The following is a 19,532-nucleotide window of genomic DNA, read 5'->3' as shown; positions in this document are numbered from 1 at the left end:
TGCTTAAAGCTATCCCATACGCACCCAGACAGCTTCTTGCAAATTCAAATTCCAATGGCATTTGGGAAATAATTACTCATTCATGGGTTTGCTTTTGATTTGCTTATGTCTTTTTCTACTTTTTTACATTGTGTTTTCCAAACACAATCCACTATAGATTGTCTTGTTTTCCCTGTAGCAGGCCACCCTGGTTCTGCACAGCAGGGTACTCAACCTGTACCACTTTTCCACGTTTGTGATTTTCCAAGGCACCACAAGGTCAGAATGACCTAGGAGCCTTTTCTTCTCCCTTTGGGACCTCTGACTCAGGGATCCCACAAGTCTTTCAATATTCCTTGACCTCAGAAGTCTCAAAGCTCTCATAAATGATTCAAAGGGGCTTCCTCATTTTTTTTTTAATTCTTCTTGAAATCTGCTCCTTGACCCTGGCAAAAGGGTTTTCTGGCACATCTTTCTTTGTGCCTACCAAGGCAGCTTCAGTCAGTACCTGCAGGGTCAGTGCTCCCCCCACACACAGGCATGAGAGAGGAGAGAAAGATGCTCTGTGATCCAATCTGGAAAGCAGTCTTCTCTACCTGGTTAACTGTAAAGGAGCGGTGCAATACGATAAACAGGGTGGAGAGACTTTTGTACCTAACCTTATTTCAAAGGTGGTGCAGCTGCAGTCACTCTTAATACGAACATGCTTCATTATGAAACCATTGATGCTATTGGGAATACCACACAACACACCGTAAGACACATGGCTGTTTAATGTTAGACTCCTAAGTTCACACTGAGAAAATCCTTGAGACGCAGCTCAGTTTTCAAGCGGAGAAAACCCTCACCCACTGTCACTAAGAGGAAGGACAAATGGCAGCTATACGTGCAACAACGGGCTCAGGGTGCACGAGGCAGCTCACAACAGGCCGAGAACATGCTCCTGCTGCAGTGCCAGTGCTCGGGGGGAGAGCTGACCGTCTTTTATGTCCTTCTCTGCAGTGATAAATACGCACTGAAGCAAATACATGTGGCTGCCAGAATACTGCTCCTCTCCACAGACCTCACGCTACTTTTTGAAAAACAGAGATTTCACCACTACAAAAGAAGTCTGAAAACGTCACAGCCAATGCACTGGGGGCTGTGGGAGCAGAAGTATTTCTTCCCATCGAGTAAACAAGTTGTTATGCAGCAAATCAATTCCTCGCTCCAGAGCTGGTCCTGGAGGGCCTGAGCAGCCCACAGCACTGCCAATTCAGTGCAACCCCAGCAGAGGCTTGGCAAGGCTTCCTCACTCAGGTGCCTGAACTGAAGTGCTTGAAGGGATTTAACTTAAGGCAGAGCATGGGTTTCATGCTTTCCCTCAGGCTCCTCAGATGGAGCTTCTGCCTTTGAAGGCAGGCCCTATTCCCATGGGCAACAGTGGGAACAAACTCTCGAGGTGCCGGCACAGCGCTCCCCAGGGACACCAAGCCTGGCATGGGGCAGGCGCTCCCACCGACGCCGGGCAGAGGCAGGTCAGGGAGCTCAGCATCCATTGGAAGGCTCCCAGCACCTCACGTGGAAGGGAGCAGGAACAGGAGCTGGCGGTCAGCCAGGAAATGCCTGTGGAAATCACCGTGAAGCAACAGCCTGAAATAGGTTTCCCATCTGGGGCAGGCCAAGAAGCGATTTTGGATCCAGGCGCTAGGTCTTGCCTTTCTTCCCGAGTGGAATGAAAGAATTGGAGGAGAAATCAAAACTGCAGAGGAATATGAGACTAGAGAGAATACCTGAATGAGAACACCTTCTCCAACAGGTAGGAGACTGAGGTATGGAAAGCGTGAAGAGACGGGAAGCCTATTGCTCCTGTCACCCCATCCCCATCTAGACTGGGAACGGAGAAGGAAAGAAAGGGCGTTCCCTTAAAAAACATAATTGAGTTGAGACATAAATCAAGAGTCGGCTCACTGGAGTGAATTAAGTGTGGCTGATGAGAACAGTGGGGAAGTGAAAACCTTCAGCTGGGTGCCCAAGGGAAGGGAGGAGAGGAGATAAGATATGAGGTAGGTGCTGAAAGGGATGCAGAAGGATAGAAATGTGAACAGGTTAGAGTCGGTAAAACATTGCGCTCTGGGTCCTACTTTTCCCGTTCCAGCGGCTTGGAAGTGTGCAACAGAGCTGACAAAACAGCCTGCAATGAAGAGACGGAGACACCAGGACCACTTTTCAGTTATAAGCTTTTTCTTTTTTAGAATTCAAGCTTACACAGTTATCTATGCCCACTATATTCATAATTACATTTTAATATCTGCATACAAAAGCTATGTAAAAATTATTTTCTTCCCCCAAATATACAAATTTTCTCTTTAGATAGTTTAAAACATTTGTGATCACAGATTTTTTTTTAATATATTTTAGGCTGAAAAAATATTACCAATCTAGCATAAGTCTTAACACTGTTTGCAAAAAAATACATCATCCAAGGTACTTTGTCTTTTACCGTATGGTGTAATGTTTGCCTTACCCTCAGGGCACGAAACTGATATAAAAAAAAATAAACCAAATAAGCAAAACCCACAAACCTCATAGACAAAGCAAGAAGTCCTCCCAACCAACTTCATAAAAACAAATAAACAACCCAAACCACCCTTCTCTTCAAAAAAATTATGAATGACTAATTTGATGTATTTATGAGCAAACTAAAACTGAAGAGTGCTAAGGAAGTAGGAAAAGAGAAAAAGAAATTACAGTATGTCAGCTAGTTCATGCCCTGATACTATCTTTACCAACATTAAATGTGTAATTAAATAAAGTGTCTTTTAATGTTTTACATTGTGCTCAGTAATTTACATAAACTTAATCTACACCCGGGTGATGATGTAGATTTACATTTGATTGTCTTGTGCATAAACAACGTTAGCTTTTAAAGAAAGTAAACTGTGCAACGGACAGTCACAAACAACTTATTACCTGCACAATATTGCTTTTTGAAGGCGACATCAGTCAATGTGGATACACACAAATAATGCATACTCGTTGCATTTGCTAACATCTATACGACACACTAAAACTTTGTGATAAGGCCAAACCTTTTTTTTTTGTTTTTAATTTTAAAGCAAAAATATACCATAGTAAAAAAATGTGCTCACACTGTTTTGAGTCTTTAAGTGGAAAATAAATCTCTATCACACTAGAATAAAATTCTCTCTATAAAATTTAAATACGGATCACTTCATTGCTATATCAAAAGGAAACGTCTGGCAATCATTTCCAGATGATCACAATAACAAGACACATTAAGAGGTCCTGTCGCCTCTTCCTTTGTGAAAAGATAGATGTTGAACACTCTCAATTGCTCTTACAGCGAGAGGAATACGTTCCTCGGTTGTGGATTTTGATTCTGTCAATGAAAAAGGTTTAGCCTTAGGAATGCTGGCTACATCTCAAAACCATAAGACTGATTTTTTATAATTTATGATTCATGCAGCAAGAAGTCAATATGACACATACAGGTTAGAGTTCCATAGCATAAAAACACATCACTAGCAATGACATGCTCCGCTTGTGATCAACAGCCCTGTCTTGGCAGATTTCTGATATAAATGGTCTTTCTGGACAGTTTTTTCCTCTTCCTGATGCCTGCCTCTGAAGAGGCAAGCAGTCTGCTCAAGGATGATTTTGGACCTTGGAGGTCTAAACTCTAACATCTACATTTTGGCAGAATGTAAACAAAAATCATTATCACGCACTATATATGTCATTATAAATACCATAACTTAACTGAGATTACACATGAAATGAATATCTAAATGCACATGTTACTCAGGGCAAAACCATCAACGGTGACGATCAGGTTTGACAGGAAGAATCTTCTCTGTAAGACCCACACGTAGACCACAAAGCAAACATGAGAGTTACGTGGCACCATCGGAAACGAGACTCTGGACTGCACTGGCAAGTGCATGTTTGTTATTTCACTCGGAAGGCCAGTTACTACAAAGGGTGCTGACTGTAGCGGTGATGTCTGATGGTCAATCCAGTGGCTCAATCCTACAATGGCTTGAGACCGCTGATACTTAAAAGCAAGCATGCCTTTGCAGAACTAAGGTCAGTACCCACTGGTAAGAGTCTGTAAGAGCATCCTCATGTGATCTAATTTTGATCTCATGATCGCATAAATCAGGAGTTGTACTGAGGGAGTCAATGAAGTCACACGAAGTAAGACTGGTAGGAGATCAGAGGCCATTAGATGTCAGTACATCAAATCTGTCAAACTAAGAGCTTGGTCTTAGTTTTCAATTGAGGAATACTACTAATCCCCCCCTGTTAATCAGTGCCAGACTCCAACTTACTTAATCTACAAAGCTAGAAAAGTATGTTGACATACGTCCTTTCTGCTTAGAGCACTGCCGAACCTGTCAAAGTTGGTTGCCTGATTTTAGGCACTTCAGTCCATCTGCGATCACCTAAGGAAGGAGGCCTGATCTTCTGAACCCTGATTAAGCACAGCTCCAAACTGCATCACATCTTGGGAAGTCAGGCCATTAGCTCGGATGCCTAAATGCAGCATATATGCAATTCAGACATCCGTTTATGCAGGCTGTTAGGAAACTTCAGAACTTGCCATGGTAGACCTTGGGGAACAAGTCCCTGCATAAGCAACAAGTTTTACAGCCAGTGTGCAAAGTGTTAATTCTCAGCACTGTCTCAAACTGCAGTTCTGCCCAGGGTGTTTCAAGTTCTTTCATCTCTTGCTGCTTCCCCAACTCCATCCAGTAATTCTCACGTTTTTTTCTAACCTCTGATCTTTATTTATTTTTTGATTAATGCAGTCCTGACAATCCCAAGTGTTCAAAAGCCAGTTATGAGGGCCCCAATAGTTATGAGCTAAGTCACTGTTGGGTAGTGACTTCCCACCTGAATAATTAGCATTTAGGCTACTGATTTTCTTTATAGCCCAAAGGATAACCATTGTTGACCTTAATGACAGACTGAACCTCTCAAGCAGCTGCACAACTCCAGGAACTGAAGCTCTGAAAAACACATGAAGCATCATGGACCTTGTAGCGAGATCACTGTGAGTACTACTAGGAGAAACATGATGTTTTTTCTCCTGGTTCTCATCTGCAGCACAGTCAGAAGCTTGTACACTAACTCAAGCTCACATTTAGCAACCAGGTGAGACATCCCTGAAAACATAGCCAATAGTACTCCAAATGATGTACAATCATCAACCAATGATGTAGGGAAAGAGGGGTGGAAAGAATTTAAACCCTGACACACACATACTGTGTTCTACCTACAAGATAAGTTTTCCCGAGTATCATGTTTTCATGAGGGCATAAACACGTAACATATGGGTTTAGATATGGGCCACGAGCTTTGAACGTCAACACATCCACCCTAACAATGCCCACTGACTTGCCAGGCAAATATATCAATAAATAGCAGAGAAAGAAACTGGTACAAGTGAATGTACAACACAAAAGAACATGGGGTATGAGGAAGTGCAAAATATGTGAACTAAGTCTCTGGTTCCCAGGAAGAACAGAAGGATGCTTTTGATGTATCATACAAATTCAGAGAATGGTTTAATACCAAGTTTATAAAACCCAGGGACAACACCCCTGAATGGAGATGGATGACAGAGAAGAACCTCTACCTATAATGCCCTCATCACCGGCCTCCAAACATTCCAGGACTGTGAGTACTGGCTTGCAGATTTTGGCAGCAGGACATCCTGTCATTGCTCAGTTTGGTTCCTGCTAGTGCAGTTAGTGGAAATAAATTAAAGGAATCAAGAGAGAATCTAGCCAAACGAAACACATACAGACACCAAGTAGGGAGAACCTAGCTGATCAACACACATAAACGCACACGTGCACAGGAGAGGGTGAGAGAAGGAGAGAGAGAAGATAAAAATATCAAAATATGTTTAAGACATCTGCTGAAGATTTGTAATTATATATATATAAAATTATATATATATGTGCATATAAACTTTATATATATATATAAAACAAAAGATTACTGCCAAGCAACACTATTTGTATTACTGGGATAAAGCTGTACAGTCTTGAGTGTCGTTAATAACACAGTTGGTTTCTGTCCCATCTGAAGGTCACTCTGGATGTTTCGTTCTCCTTGTCCTCATTCTGTGAGCATTCATATCCCTGAACAACTCTGAGGAAAGCCTGCTATCCTGACAGAGAGCCTTCTCCCTCAGAGTGATGAATTTTCCACGCACCTCAGAAAAAGCAGACCTCTCCACTGTCAGGAAAAGCACCCCAGAGGATCAAATTCCCCTCCTTACTCCAACCGACCTTCCAGTGAAGTTACCTGGAGTTCAAATGTAGTAAGAACTGAAGGATCTTACTTTCTTATACACATGGAAAAAAATGAGTCAGTCCCTTCTAACACTCTGCATTATTTTAAGTACTTGATTTATGGGGCACAGTTAAACTCTATCTGCTGGAACAATCCTCAGATAATGATGGGATCATGACGATGATGAAGATCCTAGATCATAATGGTGATTGTTACAATAGAAACAACCATGAAGACTAGATATTTAATCTCATGAATCGGTCACTTGTGCCCTGCAAAATGAGGTAATACTAGACAGAATTGCCAGGGTCAAATTAACAATAGCTGTTTTAACTCAGAGGCCAATTTATTTTCTGCCACTTCAATTTCTCTCCCATATTTTCCAAGCAATGATGTGTGTGAGCTGGTGACCATGCAAGTGCTGGTGAATGAGATTGGTCTGTTTGTGTTTTCACTGTTAAGCTGTCAAAGCATTCACATCAAAGGACTGAAGAACAAATTGCAATAGTCACAAGTACCCGCATTAAAGAGATGTTTTCATCCATGTGTATACAACTGCCCCCCAGCAACCCCAAACGAAAACCCAAACAAAAACCCAACCCCGCCTCAAGAAACAGAAGAGAACGAAAGAAGAACAAACAGAGGTGAGAAGAGCCGGGCAACGGGATGAAATGACAGCCAGTAGTGCGACGGGGGGGGCGGAGAACCGCTCCAGTCTCTCTAATCCTCAAACACTTCCAGGAACAACGGAGGAAAGAGTTCTGTGGGGCACTCCACCTTCATGTGCAGGAAGCGGCTGGCATGGCAGGCTCCGATCATTCGCAGGTCTGTCACTTTCATCAGCAGTTTTGGCCAAAAGTGTGCAACATGGTGTTTTCTGTAATTAATGTAGTGTTCGAATGCCAGGAGGAAACCCTCTTGACACTTTTCTATCCTCTCGACACAAACAAGGCCTGGGCGATCTGCAGATATAAAGAAGCAGAATTATCATTATTACTCATTTACCTTAATGAATTCCTGATCATAAATCAGGAAAAATAGGACAATTCTGTTGTTAGGAAAGGAAGGAGGGAGACCGAGGACATCTGGCTCTGCCACAAACAACTTCTTTGACCCTGGGCACATCACTTATCAGTACTACCCCTGTTAAAACAAGGAGATAATCCTTTTCTTCATCCTTTGCCTGCTTTGCCCATTTGGAGTATACCTGTTCAAGAAGTGTTTCCTTACAGTGACTAGAGCAACAGACACTTGATCTCAGTGAAGGCTTCTCTCTATGTCTTACTGTAAAACAGCTAATAAAGAACAAAAAAAAATTCCTTTTCAGATATCTAAATTACAGTTCTTTCTCTGCAGCCTGACCAATGCTTTGATCAAGCTTTGATCCACAGGTGAGCTGCAAAGGAAACTGTTATGGAGCACCAAGGAACAACAAAGGCCAAAAGTGTGGCTGAGTGTCTCAGCCGGCACCAGATGGGTGCTGGAAAAGCTCCTTTCACAAGTCACTCTTCAGGAGACACTTCTGGGAAAGCAGGTCCTCTCAACTGCCTTCTGAAACCCCTACTCATGTATCACTGTGTAGGGAACTAAAAAGAAATCAAAATGTTTTGATTGGGAAGGTCAAGTGCTGTGTTGTGATTAATGTGGAAACCTTTCTGTCTCAGACACAGCTAATGCTTGTAAATCAAACATTGTTTGATTTACAGTAACTGTGCATTGTTATTTAGTGCCCAATCTTTAAAAGTGGTCTTAAAACAAAACCTTGCCAAATCCGTCACTGCCCAAGAATGGAATTTCCTCTTTGGGCTGGCACAGTCAGTGGAAGCATATTTGAAAACATTTTTGATCTGAGAAGGGAAGAAACTCTTTGGAAATCATATGAAATGGTCTGTATTGCTACTGTGTCACACCACCAAGGGACGCGGTGCAAATGGTCCCAGTGTGGGGAAACAGCACAGCTCTCAAAAGCCTATTAGCAAGCGGTGGTGCCGTTAAGTAGGAAAACAAGAAAGCAGGTCAAACTAAGCACATGAGACTGATGGAAACGTGTATGAACTGTACTTCCCACCCACTGCATGACAGTGCTTAGGGGAAGAGGGAACTTATTGTAAGGGCAAGTGTTGCTAAATTATCAGTTTTTCATTCAAGGCAAATTGGCTCAGAACCAGATCTGATTTCTTTCTGACCATCATCCCTGCCTCCTCCCTAAGTACTAAACTGAGCAAGGTGCGTTACCAAAGCCACTTTTATGCCCATCTCTCTGAATACCCTGAATTTTTTTCCTAGTGCTCACCAAACTAGTTCCAAGCTGCACTGGGATTTTGAGAGAGAACTCCCACATTACTCTAGTCAACACTTCAAGATCTAACATACCCTATTTCTTTTAAAAAGAGGCTTGTGACAAAGACTAAAGAGTTTCAAAATGGTTGGGGTCCCAATGTATTTCTATTCTCACCTGATGACATGAGCAGAACAGCCTGAAGAAGGGCAACCTCGGTGTCATCCAGGTTAAATGAAGAAAGAGACATGCCCAGGTCAAAAATGGCATCAGACACTACGCCAAGACCCCCATTTTTCAGCTGGCCCCTTGTCACCGCCATCTCCCCATTTAGTGTTAAAGTCTCACTCTCGGGGTCATAGCGAACTGCTGCTCGGAGGGACATTATCTCCATACAGCAGCCTTTCAGAAGGATGATCTGGTCTTCACATGGCAGCTGCAGAAATTAGAAATGGTAAAGAGAAAGATGTGTTTTTCAAACTGAGTTGGTTTTACAACTACAATAAACCTACGAGCATGAAGTTGCCGTTCACACCCCAGGACACTACCTCGCATAGTGCAGCTACCCACCAAACATGCTGCTGACTGACTAGCTCCAGTGCACTGCAGAAACCTCCAAGACTCCCATTCCTGCTTGCAGAAACTGCTGGCAGGTTAACATCCCCACACCCCCTTAGGAAATCTAGTGATGACACAGCTGTAGGCAAGTGGTCCTGGGCAAGTTACTCAAAGCCAACCAAGCTGCTTCAGATGCTGAGGTGAAGTGACCCAACTTGCAGAAGTGCTGCTCTCTGTGGGACTGCTCAGTTTGTGGGAGTATTATAAAGTTAAGTCCAAGTTAAGAACGTAGCTTTCTATTTTGCAGAACATCTCACGAAGTGTGAAGCAGACCTGTCAGGTGCCAGGTTGGTGGTAACATAAACTATTGGTTTTGTCTCCCGTCAGGGGTGGGTCTAGCTTAGATGGCTAAAGCGGTCACTGTTCTCAGCTCTTTACCCTTCTCCCTTCTAGACCTGAGCTCCCTCAGCTTACAACTAGCATAACAGGATAAACTATAATTGGGGCTGGTACAGACCTCAGCCATCCCAGTTAAACTCACTGCCAGCCATGCTTATTTCTTACCTGACCAGAGGAAAAGACAGACATTTGGGAGGGTCTGTAAGAGTGAGCTGCTTTTTAAATAAAAGAAATGAAATAATTTTTTCTATCTAGAAGAGATACCTCAATCAGTGGGGCATGTACTCTTAATTCTCACTGCCCATTTAAGCAACAGAGAACTTATTAAGCTACATTTAGCCTAGTAAGGCTGATCTCTCTAGACTCCCTATGTTATTGCTGGACAGACAGAAAATCTATGGTATAGCTCCAGCTTTCACGCTGGTGCATAAGCCATGATCTTCAGGGCACTTGGCTAGACTTGTCTTTTCTGCAACATTAAAAAAGGTGAGCTGCCTGAATTGGTGGAGGCAGGTTCTGTATTTATGAAGTGTCACTAGGATGCTGACATGTTAGGAGAATGGGTTCTGTAAAGCGTGTCTTTATGCTTTCATAGGTAATTCAATAATAGCAAAACCCACCAAGACTATTTTGAGACTGTCATTAAATGAACAGCAAAGGGTCACATATATGAAAAAGTAACTCATTTCTACTCAGATTGAAAGGAGGCAAAAATCCATCCATTTCTGATTCATATAAAGTTATTATATTTACCTGATTTGCAATTCAAAATGAAAAAAAGAACCCACCAACTATAGGTTTACATGGCAACTGTGTACTCGCAAAGCAAACACATTGATTTGGTGTAAAATGATGTAGAGTGGACGCCAGACAGTTACCTAACACAAGTGGAAAGCAGCTGCCTGTTAGAGAAGACTTTTAAGCAGAAAGCCAGCCCCAGTCAGAAAAAGGAGTTGAATCATGCAGCTGTTTTTCCAGCAATGCCAACTTCAGGTGTAAAGTGTTTGATACACAAGAAAAATGACTCATCCTGTTCAGGGCAAATCACTTTCTCTGCGGACCACGCTCAGCTCAGCAGCAGCATGGGGAAGGCTGCACAGGCACAGTGGCAGTCTCGCTACCCAACGACAACGCCACTGTTTGGCTGCTGAGACTGAAGTAGGGAAAGAAACAGAGTAAGAAATAAAAATAAAAATAAAAGAAAATATGTGTGAGAGCAACCACAAAGAGATATCAGAATAGGTAACTGCAGAGAAAAAAGGGACATGAAGGAAAGGAAGGGAGAAGGGAGAAGAAAAGAGAAATGAAGGAAAAAAGACTAAGGAGAAGGAAGAATGTTGGAAGAGACACAGACAGATAACAGTAGGGAAGATATTTTGTGACACTTCAGCTGTTTTATTAGTGAGCCATTAAACCAATGAGAATTTCTCTTCCTACTTGAACCTTCTTAAAACTTCTTTATGGTAGTGGTGATCTGACTATGCCGGTCCTTTACCTGCTTTCCTAATTCTGAAGGATACATGGGACACCTGTATCATGGATGCCACACCTCAGGTCTTATCTGCCAGTAGCAGCAGTTACCAAAGACAGGGGGCTTGAACGTCAGTTCTGCTCCCAGCTACGCAGGTTTCAACGCTACCTATGCTCACCACTTGAGCATTGCTACCAGAGCACCTTCCAGCTGTGGGGTCAACAAATGTGACTGATGATCTGCCACATGTTGTCCTTTCCTTCTCTCTCCACAGGGAGAAAAAGCAAAAGGCAGGAACCTTAGGTGCTCATCTCTGCAGGACACACCGGCAGCCAGCACACGTGTAATGCAGCACCATGGAACTGAGCTGAGCTACCTAGAAGGGTATTTACACAGCTTCACCCAACATGGAACCACTGATGCCTGTGACACTTAAAGTCACATCAAACTGATTAAATGCTCCTCAAACTTCATCTTCTAAGCAGAAGGAAATGCAAAAAGGAAACAACAGCAGAAATGCTGAGAAGTAAATGAAGTTTTCCTTATACTTTGATTACTCTGGGATTAGATTCTTGCTTTGAGGCATGGGCCAATGGATGCACACAAACTAAGCTGGGCACTCACAGTGCTTTGCTGGCTTGCGCATGTGTCCAAAGAAGAGAGAAATAAGGAAAAGTAGCCATGAATATACAAGCGGCCATGGATGTTCCTTGCCATGCCCCTCCGTCTTTGAGATTTACTACACTCTCAGCCTGAGCCTCTGTGGAAATTAAGAACTGAGATAATGTTTAAATGCTCTGCAGGTCCTATGGGAGAAAGGAGGGCTTTTTCTCATAAACAAGTCCACAGCCACACAGTGTTGCTTCTAAGAAAAAGATACAGGTTAAAAAACATAACTGAAATAGAGCTAACAGGACAGTGCCCCTTCAAAAAGGAGCAAACATTTGTCTTTTTCTTTATGCTACAGCAGGAGGACAGCTGTCCTATCCCTTTATGTTCACGAGGAGTTGTCCCTCACTCTGCCATCAGACCTTGCTGTATACAGGTGTCAGGCTTACACTGTGGCTCAGCTGTAAACAAAGCCTGCCCTAGCCAAGCTGCATAACCTACAGAGGTCATGCCCAACGACGCCTTGACTTCTTCATCCGTGCTTCCTGCCTAGCGCTGACACAAGTGGGCCCACAGTAGCCAGGAGGGGTAGTAGGTGTCAGATGGGCACTGCAGTCTGTGTGTGACTGGCAAAGCTTTCTAAATTAAAAAGACTACCTTGGTACGTCACTGCAACTTCCCACCAACAAACGCCAAATCAGAGGAGACAGACTCCCTCAGACACTGAATGCTGCAGGGGCCTCTTGATCTATGGATACATTCCTTGTATTTTAAAATCTTCATGCTTGGCCACTATTTCATGCTTTCTTGGCTGATGGAGCCAATGCTGAGGTTTAGCCAGGGAGAGCTATTTACACTACGCCAACTACTGATATTTACCTCTCCTTGTTCTGTAGGTGCCAGAGGACATAAATAGCTCTTCTTGACTGACCTTAAAGAAAAGCTGCCAGCCACAGAAAAGTAAAATGCTATGGCTGCCTTAAACTTCCCTCCTGACTGATGTTTAGTTATTAGGAGGAAACACTGTTCCTGGGTTAGGGAGCCCGATGAACTCATTGACCATGGTCACTCCCATTTTGAATGTCATTCACTTGGCATTTCACCAGCAGAGTCAAGTGTTGCTCTGCAGCGTGGGCAAGCAGGCAGGCATCCTTCCACGGCTGGACTGGGATTATTTCCATACTAAACCTCTCATGGTTGTGGATCCTAAGGGACTCACAAGATTTAAAATGATTAAGATTATTAAGACCGAAATATTATTTCAGGTTGCAGTTCTGATAACATTTTTTAAGTTAGGAAAAAAATATCATCAGCCATTGCATCTGGCCCTTCAATAAAAATGATACCTTAGTATGAGATCAGCCTAGGGCCTCTGTACTCCTAATGTGCAACCAAGTCTATTTGAGTCTATTTACTGTATATTTTACATGTGAGTATCTACCTGGAATGACAATCCATTACTTTTACAGACTCTTTTATGCACAACCTCCCCGTTCAGGAAAAGCATGCCTGGGGAATACAATGAGGCGAGTGCCGTTCCTGGATATAGATGCTTTCCTGAATTTGAAGAATTTGTTACCGTGTAGATCCAACCCCCCAGTATTATACCTGCCAAGGAGCCAGAAAGCACAGAGGGAACTGTGTGCTGGAAGATCTGGTTAAACGTATCAAAGATGCTTCTAGACAGCCTCTTTTTGCTCATTTGCTTTGTTCAAGGCCACCTCTAAAGACACGTTCGAGTCCCTAATGAACCATGATGACTTCTAGATTAACAAAATCAGGATTTCAGTAATCACAGGAAAAAGAAAACTCATAAAAATGCAGGTCATTCTAGTCCCATCTATTTTGAGTCCCTTAAGTTTTCTGATTTTAAACGTAGTGAATGTTTTAGTCCCATGCCAGCAGTATTTTGAATAGTTTTTAACAACAGGCATATAAATGAGGAGTGCAAGTAAGTTTTCTTACCTCACAAAACATAGGCAACTTTTTGGCAAAATCCACCACTCTTGTAATCGCTGGTGTGATAATTTTTGTAAACTGGCTGAAGGCTTCTAAATCCACTTTCCCACCTTCTGGGGCATTAACTATTGGTGCCTGCCCAATATCTTCTGGCTAAGGATATAAACAAAGATATTTAAAGGAACAATCTATCTTAGAGCAAGTATTTTATACTCTTAGAAAGTCCTGCTTGGTGACGGAAGATATGCTAAACCAAAAAATAACACTATTCACTTTATAAGTAATGTTCATTACGCCACAAAATGTGAATTTGTTTGGAAGACATTTGTGAAAGAGGTGACTGCACAGAGAAACGGGTGACTGGCATGCTGCTACCCATCCTGTGTGGGCAGCTGCATTTTTGTGCACATGCAGTTTCTTCCTTGTGCCTGTATCTGCCTATTTTGTGGGTGTAGCTTATGCATTTTTTGCTTAAAAATATAGGCATGTTCTTGTTTCTTACAGGTGCTGAGAACTCTCAAGTTTCTCTAAAAGCGAAGGGAGCTGAGGTGACTTGTTACCCCCGAGAAGATGCTGAGAGCTTTGCAGAATTGGGCTCTTTCACCTACTCAAAGTTCTGAAATCCTCCCCAGAACAGATTGCCTGGTATCACAGAGCTCCAGGCAACTGCCCAGGCTTGTTTCCGAAACTAGGCAAAACAACTGATGACTAGGAATGGGCAAACACAAAGCTAGTCTGGAAAAAGTGACTAGAATTTGAACTCGTCTGGGCAAAATTCTGGTTGAAAATCACCTTCTGCATGACTTCAGGCCAAGACTTCTCCAACAGAGAAAAAAAAAAATCATATTTTGAGGATTTCAATAGGGATATACAATGAAATAGTTTCAAGCAGAATCTGTGATGAGTGTTTTTTTATTCCAACTGCACTTCAACTTGTTCACCTGATTTTATGACAGCTCATCAATGTTACCATGTATTTTAAAAACAGACATATCAAAGCCATTCTGTTTGCTAAGTGTGGCTCTGCAGTTGTAAAAGACCTGCCAACCACCATGCAGAGCTTCCATTTTGTTCACATTAAAAGAGTCAAAAACTGGATAAAACCCAAAGAAGGCGGCCTTTAAGACTGATGGACTACATGACATTTATATAAGGGCACTTAAACGGGAGAGGTGCTGAAAGTGCTGTCTATAATAGAAACTTGTGCTCGGTAGTTTTTTAAAGCAACACATCATAGAAGATCCTTCCACAGCTCTGTCACCAATCTGAATCCAAATCTAACTTCTTTCAAGAAAAAACTCAGCAATGCCTTAAAAAAGCAAGCACCAATTGTAAAAGAACAATGAAGAGGACTGGGCTCAATTATCTGATGGTTCCTAGTAAAAAACTCAAATAATGCCACTTCTAGGCTCCCTCCCTCCCTCAGTCTTGGGAAACTAAACCCCATTGTCTGTGTGCTCATGATAAACAACCTTCATCACTTCCAAGCAAGAAGACCAAATGCTTAAAACCACGCATACCATTGTTAGGGAGAAAAAGAAAGAACACAGCATTTTCTTGGGAAAGGCAAAAGAAGTCAGGATTGCTAGCTAACGCTAACACACTCCAGAAGGGCATGCAATTGGAGAGCCAATGCTACCTAACTCACCTCAATAGGAAAAGAGGTCCAGACCTCAAAGGAGCTCCTGCTGTTGAAGAACCAGCCTCAGCTGCCTAAGGAACTGACCCACAGCTCCTGGGGTGTGCAGTCAGCTCCTCTTGCTCTTCAACAGCTTCTGGCAGAGGTTTTCAAAACCCTCCGCCTGGGGCTGGCAGGCCATCCTGGACTTCCCCTTCTGTGCTCACTGCCAGGTGTCAGTGAGCTTCCTACACTTGCCTTGAAACCACTGTGCTTTCAGCACATGAGCACTGCAAAGAACTAGGAGGCCCTGCAGCAAGGGCTGCACTGAGAGCAGTTTGGTCTGGCCTAGGAACCAGCTGTGGAAGTCACAGCTGGTTTCTGAACTGCCCGTTACAGCTGCCATCCCCGCCTCTCCCCATCCAGCATGGCAGTGCTAGGTTAATGCACATGGACTTCATGATCTTAAAGGTCTTTTCCAACCTAAATGATTCTATGATTCTATGATCTGTCCCCTCTCCCAACAGCCCTGTCATTACACCACCTCATGCCTGGCCTCTGGGCACCCTTTGCTGGGGGCTCCCCCTCTGCTGTGACTGTCTCCAGAACCTGAAGTCCCTCAACGACCACATTTTACGTGGCCCAGTCCCTACCAGCTTTCTACCCGTGTCCTCATTCCCAGCCCAAAGCTCAAGCTCCCCATGCTTCATCCCAAACCAGGAGATCCTGAAATAACAGCACTCCTGCCTCATTAATCAAATGCACTATTGCAGCTGCTTCTTGGTCTGCTAAAACCAGTGCTGCAAACCTTGCTGTGCATCACCACTGGAAAGTGCTCTGCTGCTTCTTGCCAGTGATCACTGGCTGTGGTTTCCCGACTGCATGCTACTATGAACATGCAGCCATTCATACAGAAATATAGACAGTGCCACTGGAATTAACAAAACATTATAAAAGGGATCAGCTGGTTTGAATATATAATTTCTCTTAGCAATTTAACAGTGGGTCAAGATTCACATGGTGAATTAGGCAGCAGGAGCCTAGGGCTTGCAAAAAAATGAATATTCTCTATCTGATTTGGTATACACAGACTGTTAAAGACCCCTGTGTATTCCTGACATGCAGTCTATAATCCCTCTTTTGTGCTGTATAAGCATTTTGCATTCTGCACTTATTTCCTTTAAAAATCAATGTAGAAAAAGTCAAATAAATCCTTTTCTAAGGCTGAGCATCACAAATCACCATTTATTTTCTGATCCTTAGTTATAGGCTGAAAACTTAAGTCGTCTTGTAGTCTGCAATCCCAATACTATAATGTATGTATTATCCTGCTTTCATTGAAATTAATTTTTCTTTGCCAAATTTATTTTAATTAATGTGTTCACTTTGGAACAATGAAGCAAAACCCACCAGTTATTAATAAAGAATATCAGCTTTACTTAAAACTTGTCATTGATTTTACCACTTACAGTATGTTGTATGCTAGTGCCTAATAAAGACAACTATCCCTAGATACAATCTATAAAAAAGATATGGTATGCATTATAGACTGGTACTGCTGTTAATCAGGAGTGAAACAACTGTGCTACTTTTTCTGATCACAGCACATTAAAGGTATCCAGCTGGGTAAGCCTTAACTCAGCAACATGCAGTTTATCTTCTGAAATACTTAGTCTGATGAAACACTGAGCTTCAGGTAAGAATAAGCAAGTAGTAATTATTAAAATAATCTATTTTTCATGTATGTCAATACACTGACAGATAGCTCCTCTGTCGGGTTGCAATGTTGGGAAGGGACTTCAGAAGAAAGGAAGGAACCTGACTCCAAGAGCAGTGTAAAATTCTACAGTCCTTACCAGAAATTTCCTTTTCTGCTTCCAGTGGCTTCCTTGTGCATTGGTGGCCACATGTGCTTCAGTAACAATTTTGATGAGCTCCCATTCCTCATCTGTTGGCTCTGGTTTGTGCCCAATTGTTTTCTGCAGCTCTTCCCGACGTCTCTTCTCTCGATTTTCTTCTATCAGCTTCCTTTTTGCCAGCCGCTTGCTGTCATCCAACACCACTAGCAGGGGAAAAAGCATACAAGAATGGCAGGAAGCTCTTTAAGGCTGACTGAACTTTGGTCTTTTCTATGCCTGAGGTACTAATTGATTACAAATACCTTAACTAATCAGTAAAGAGGTACTTTGGTAAGACCCACAGTTGACATAGTTCTCTTATTTCTCTCTTGAAACTTCATTTTCTCAGAAGCCTGGATTGCAAAGAACAGCCTACCCTTCTGTTAACGCAATGTATACTACCATTGCCTTCAGTGGCTTATTCCACCAATAAAACTAATACGTAAAAGCTTTGTGAGGACTCACAGTGCTCCTAGAATGGACCTGGGAGTAATTCATGTTGGGAAAGATGCACTTTTGTTTTCTTTAAAGTAGTATCAGCACACTCACTGCTCTGAGTTGTGTAGAATGTGTTCTTGTAAGCCAGCAGAAGGTAACACAGATTTAAGAAAGTGGGAGTACTTATTCACAGGAGGCTCAACTACCTATTGCATGATGCAATCAGAAACAATTTGCCTTTGGCTCCTTCCGTAAGCCCTAAAAATGGTGCTGTTCTGTGGCTTTCCCCTAGAGCCCCGCTACTTCCAGTGATGTCAGACACACAGGCCCCAGGGCTGCACGCCTCTGACCAGCACAGAAGGTTTTATCCAGTTTTCCATACAAACGGGAATAGGCCACTTAAAACAGACTGGCCCGCTTTAGCGGAGGAGGACCATTCAGATCCACAACTGGTGGCAGGCAGGCTGGAGCAACGAAAGCCTTGCTTACACGCTTCTGTTCACACATGTTAACTCTAAGGTGGGAGAAACCCTTCTTGAGTTGGGGGACAGCTGGCTTGTCTGACGTGCTCACCGACACCTCCTTTGGTGCGTACGCAGGTGCAGCCCACAAAGGCCGTACCAGCTTTATGGTATTGGCACTTGCTGGGCAGAACCAGACTCGGAGAAACTTCTCACTCTGTGCGGCCGCTACCCGGCTGATGCTCACCACTGCCTGCCGTGTCAGACTGGGCTGGATGTGAAGTGGTGACCCAGGGTCATCCAGCCCCTGCTTCTGAAGGTCTACCTGCCTAAAATTGAAATTTTGTCATTTCTTCTATTTCCCTCTAGACCAAAGACACTGTTATACATTACATCACCAATGAAAAACACTGTTAGAATATTCTTCTGTTGTTTATTGGGCCTGATTTCCCGTCAGTTCTTCTGCAGAGGATTACGCAGGCAACAACCATTAACATTAATGCACAGGGGGATTTACGTGACTTCCTTCCATTTGTACTAATTGAAGTTATCAGTGTAAATCCCTGTGCAACGGCAGGAAAAGAAGACCCCTAAGGGTTAATCTTACAGCCATATGTTCTAGTTCTTTAGAATGAGAGTCGAATTCTTTGCAGTAGTTAACTTCTTCAGGGCTAAAAATAAAACAAACAACTGCAGGATGACTCATCCAACGACATTCAATTTCACATCCTCCAGAATTTTCTAAACAAGATGGGTTTTTTTCAAGCAAAGTGTCCATCCAGATGCAATTCTCCCTCCTCTCCTCCAAAGAGTGAACATTCCTAGTGTTACTCAGCCTGCTAAGGCCAGGAGAAGGTGCAGTCTGGTGAAGGATAAACAAGAAATTACAGTCCTATGAAAGTGGTTTCATGCAGTGAGCATAATTCCCCGGTACAAGTTATTAAAAACAAAGAAGTGCTGACAGTTCTGCTCTACTTTAGCCATCTTCACCAATCAACATACTTCAAGCAAACTCACACATTAAAAAAAAAAACCAAACAAAAAAACAAAAAGAGAAAAGAAAGAAAAACAGAAAAATATACTTACAATCTGTTGCCATGCCAACAAAGATACATTTTTTGAAGCGACATTCCTGGCACTGATTTCTTGTTACTTTGTCTATCACACATTTTCCTTCATATTTACAGGAATAGGTTGGATGGAGGTTTTTCTGAATGGTTCTTCTAAAAAAACCCTAAGTGCAATAAATAAATACATTGGAAAGCATTAGCGCTGTGCAATTTTTTCAAACTGGGAGCCACTTTGGTTTGGTAGGAATGTACCTAGGTATGCAAGATAACATACTTCATTCCATGAAACTATCAAAGAGGAAGAGAACAAAACAGTTCCTCCCTAGAAGTTAAAAACATATAGACATCTTAGGTAAGTAAAGGCATAAGTAATGCTGTCTTGAGGGACAAATACTGTCTACATGTCTTCTTGAAGTCTTATGTTTCTGTGTGTTAAATATTTTGTATTTGAATTAGAGAGTTTATTTTGAGGCCCTTTCTAAATT

At 42.6% G+C, this 19,532-nt stretch overlaps 1 protein-coding gene across 25 annotated transcripts in view; it reads right to left on the bottom strand.

Moving 5' to 3' along the window:
• Positions 1-2,179: 2,179 nt before the first annotated feature.
• Positions 2,180-19,532, bottom strand: part of THRB (thyroid hormone receptor beta) — a 174,909-nt gene continuing 157,556 nt past the window's right edge. For all 25 annotated transcript variants that reach the window (XM_087771277.1, XM_087771212.1, XM_087771222.1 and 22 more), the window contains 5 exons: positions 19,064-19,211; positions 17,037-17,242; positions 13,569-13,715; positions 8,744-9,002; positions 2,180-7,250 (listed from right to left, as the gene is read on the bottom strand). In XM_087771277.1, the coding sequence (XP_087627403.1) occupies positions 7,009-7,250; positions 8,744-9,002; positions 13,569-13,715; positions 17,037-17,242; positions 19,064-19,211 (1,002 nt within the window). In that variant the 3' untranslated portion in view covers positions 2,180-7,008. The remainder of the gene's footprint in view (positions 7,251-8,743; positions 9,003-13,568; positions 13,716-17,036; positions 17,243-19,063; positions 19,212-19,532) is intronic.

This window comes from Nipponia nippon, unplaced genomic scaffold (assembly GCF_047370975.1).
Source record: "Nipponia nippon isolate SJK-2023a ecotype South Korea unplaced genomic scaffold, ASM4737097v1 scaffold_1, whole genome shotgun sequence".
Classification (NCBI taxonomy): Eukaryota; Metazoa; Chordata; class Aves; order Pelecaniformes; family Threskiornithidae; genus Nipponia; species Nipponia nippon.
The sequence above is the reverse complement of the archived record's forward strand: the minus strand, read 5'-3'. Positions and strand labels throughout refer to the sequence as shown.